The following is a 2,562-nucleotide window of genomic DNA, read 5'->3' as shown; positions in this document are numbered from 1 at the left end:
CTTGGCACCTTCGTACTGAGTTTTCTATTATATTGATATATTTTCCTCTATAAGCCATTTCACATTGTACTGAAAGTTTTCTTTTATATTCATATATTTTCCCTCTATCAAGTCATTTCACACTACTCACAACTGTTAAAATCAAACCAAACAGCAAACCACACTTTGCAATTGGCTTTCAGGGAATCGTTAAAGACGAGAGTTTTGAAGTGGGTCATAACAATCGCCTTCTTCTCTGCATCTTTTCTTCTTTTTCTCTGTATCTCCATTCATTATTTTTCTTTCTTTTATTCTTATTCCCATCTGCTTGAGCTACAAGTAATCAGCCTTTCACTATTATAATAACAACCTAAGCAATTCATACTCAAACTGACCTCTCAATTCATTTGCCCTCTATCAGATTTGATCTGCAGAAATGGCTAAGACAAGGAGGCTGCCATTATTTGAATTCATGGTGTTTCTTCTTCTAAATTTGGCTCTACTCAAACCCATCTGTGCAGCCCAAGAGGTTATATCAATTTCTCTCTTCTCAACATCTCTTATATTTTTTCATTTTAATTATATTTTTAATTCGATACGCTTTTGTCTGGATTAGATCATGTAGAGTTTTTGTTGTCAATGTTTTGGATCAAACACTATGATCTATCAACATCCTTTCTCTTGCTACTTGTCTTGATGATGGATCATAGTGTTTGATCCAAAACGTTCGCAACAAAAATTCTATATGATCTAATCCAGAAAAAGTATATTGAATTCGTTATGAACTGTTCTTTAGATACAAGTTTTTATTGATTTCTTCCGTGAATGAGATGACTGAAATCTAATATTACCATATTGAATCTGAATCCATATTGAATCTGAATGGACTTGCATTAAGTTTGGATTGAGTCCTAAGATATCAAAATTTTATACTGATTATGGCTACAACCGTATTTGTAGGGTAAGTGTTCATATACACTGGAGGTAGAGACTGAAAGTAAAGGAGTTTTTGATGATGATCAAGGAACAAAAGACCCAGTCCATGTGATGTTCCAAGACAAAAATGGAACAAAGGTATTAAAACAGCATATGAATGAGGGAAAAGAAGATATCTTTCTAAAACCTGGCAAAAAAGATATGTTCAATATGAGTGGCCCTTGTTTGGAGGGTGATGTATGTTATTTATTCTTTAAGGTTGAGGGCACTGATGGTTGGAAGCTTAAAAAAGCTATAGTTCATGCTACAAAGAAGCACACTTTCCATTTCAAAAAGTATCTTACTGAAAAAGCGTGGGATGGCAAAGATTGGTGCAAAATAAATGAGCAGTTAGCCTCCCATCAATCCATAGACTCTGATTTTGAGACTGAGGAAAATGAAGATGAAAGCAACAAGCCAAAGAGAAAGAAACAACACAAACCAAGGCCAAAGTAGTAGGAATAAGAGCATTTAATATAACCTTTTGTGCATGTAATTTGTATAATTTAGGTTTTAAGAGGTCGAGTTAAATTGGTTAAGTATTGAGTTTTTAGTGTGGAGATTCAAGTTTACATTTTCATAGGGAAATATAATGTGGAATTTGAAGGGGTGTTCTTAGTCTTCTAGATTTTAAGTGGTTGAGTTAACTTGGTTAAATATTGAGTCTTTAGTGTGGAGATTCAAGTTCAATTCTTCATAAGGATATATAATTTGGAATTTGAAATGGTGGTTCTTAGTGAGCTTGTATTAGTCCTAGTATTGGTCTCACATACATGTGAGAAAAATGATATGTACTCTTCTTTTTGTGTTCAATGTTTAATGAATGATAAGCCCGACATAATTTAAGGACAATTTCTTGCTTTTGTAAACTAAAGATATATTTCTTGTTAATTGGGAAAGGACGAGGCTAAGGAGTGTCCTTCCATTTTTTCAATTTCTTTATTTCCTGTTTATGTACATTTTGTCCTTTCGCACCTTTGCTAATGTATTAAAAGTTCGTTGAGGCTTGTAGTTTTTGGTGTGATGATTGTTTGGTTGTATGTATATATCAATTTTTTTTTATATTAATAAAAGTATAGGCATTGTGGGCATTTTGTTAAAAAAAACTTTCAATATTAAAAACAATTCAATGTACCTAATAGTAATTTTAAAATAATTCTACAATGTGGTCTCAATAATTTCATATCATTGATTTTTTCCTAATTTGAAAGGAACAAAACAAGAAATGTGATTTTTCCAACCACCCTCAATTTCAACGTTAACTACCTCTAAATAGTACAAATAATAATGTTGTACCCCTTACATCTAATGGTATTTTAAGAAAAGTTAAAAACATTTTGTAGTGTATGAAATCACATATCTATGCCTCTTCCCTTTATGTTTTTGGGCTTACTTCAATTACAATGTCTTTAATATGATAAGAAGTTTATGAGTGGTATATACATGTGTGAAACTTAGCTCATGATTTATTTTACTACAACACAAACATTAACTAGTATACCTATATTTTAAAAATAATGTATGTAAAATAATGCTGAGAGATATCATATAATTGTCTTGCATGTTTATTAGTTGTCAAGAAGGACATGGAGCTGAATAATGCTGCAC

At 31.8% G+C, this 2,562-nt stretch overlaps 1 protein-coding gene across 1 annotated transcript; it reads left to right on the top strand.

The window, feature by feature from the left end:
* The first annotated feature begins 351 nt into the window (after positions 1-351).
* Positions 352-1,690, top strand: LOC131041931 (embryo-specific protein ATS3A). Its single transcript, XM_057975195.2, has 2 exons — positions 352-508; positions 940-1,690. The coding sequence occupies exons 1-2, from the start codon at positions 416-418 to the stop codon at positions 1,408-1,410; spliced, it is 564 nt and encodes a 187-aa protein (XP_057831178.2). The 5' UTR covers positions 352-415; the 3' UTR covers positions 1,411-1,690.
* Positions 1,691-2,562: the final 872 nt, after the last annotated feature.

Source organism: Cryptomeria japonica, chromosome 1 (genome assembly GCF_030272615.1).
Source record: "Cryptomeria japonica chromosome 1, Sugi_1.0, whole genome shotgun sequence".
Classification (NCBI taxonomy): Eukaryota; Viridiplantae; Streptophyta; class Pinopsida; order Cupressales; family Cupressaceae; genus Cryptomeria; species Cryptomeria japonica.
This window is presented reverse-complemented; position numbering and strand designations above follow the sequence as displayed.

Excerpts from the sequence above, each read along its gene's own strand:
- LOC131041931 (XM_057975195.2), top strand. The coding sequence starts at position 416 with ATGGCTAAGACAAGGAGGCTGCCATTATTTGAATTCATGGTGTTTCTT. Across the intron at positions 509-939 it reads CCATCTGTGCAGCCCAAGAG|GGTAAGTGTTCATATACACT; the intron begins GTTATATCAATT and ends CCGTATTTGTAG.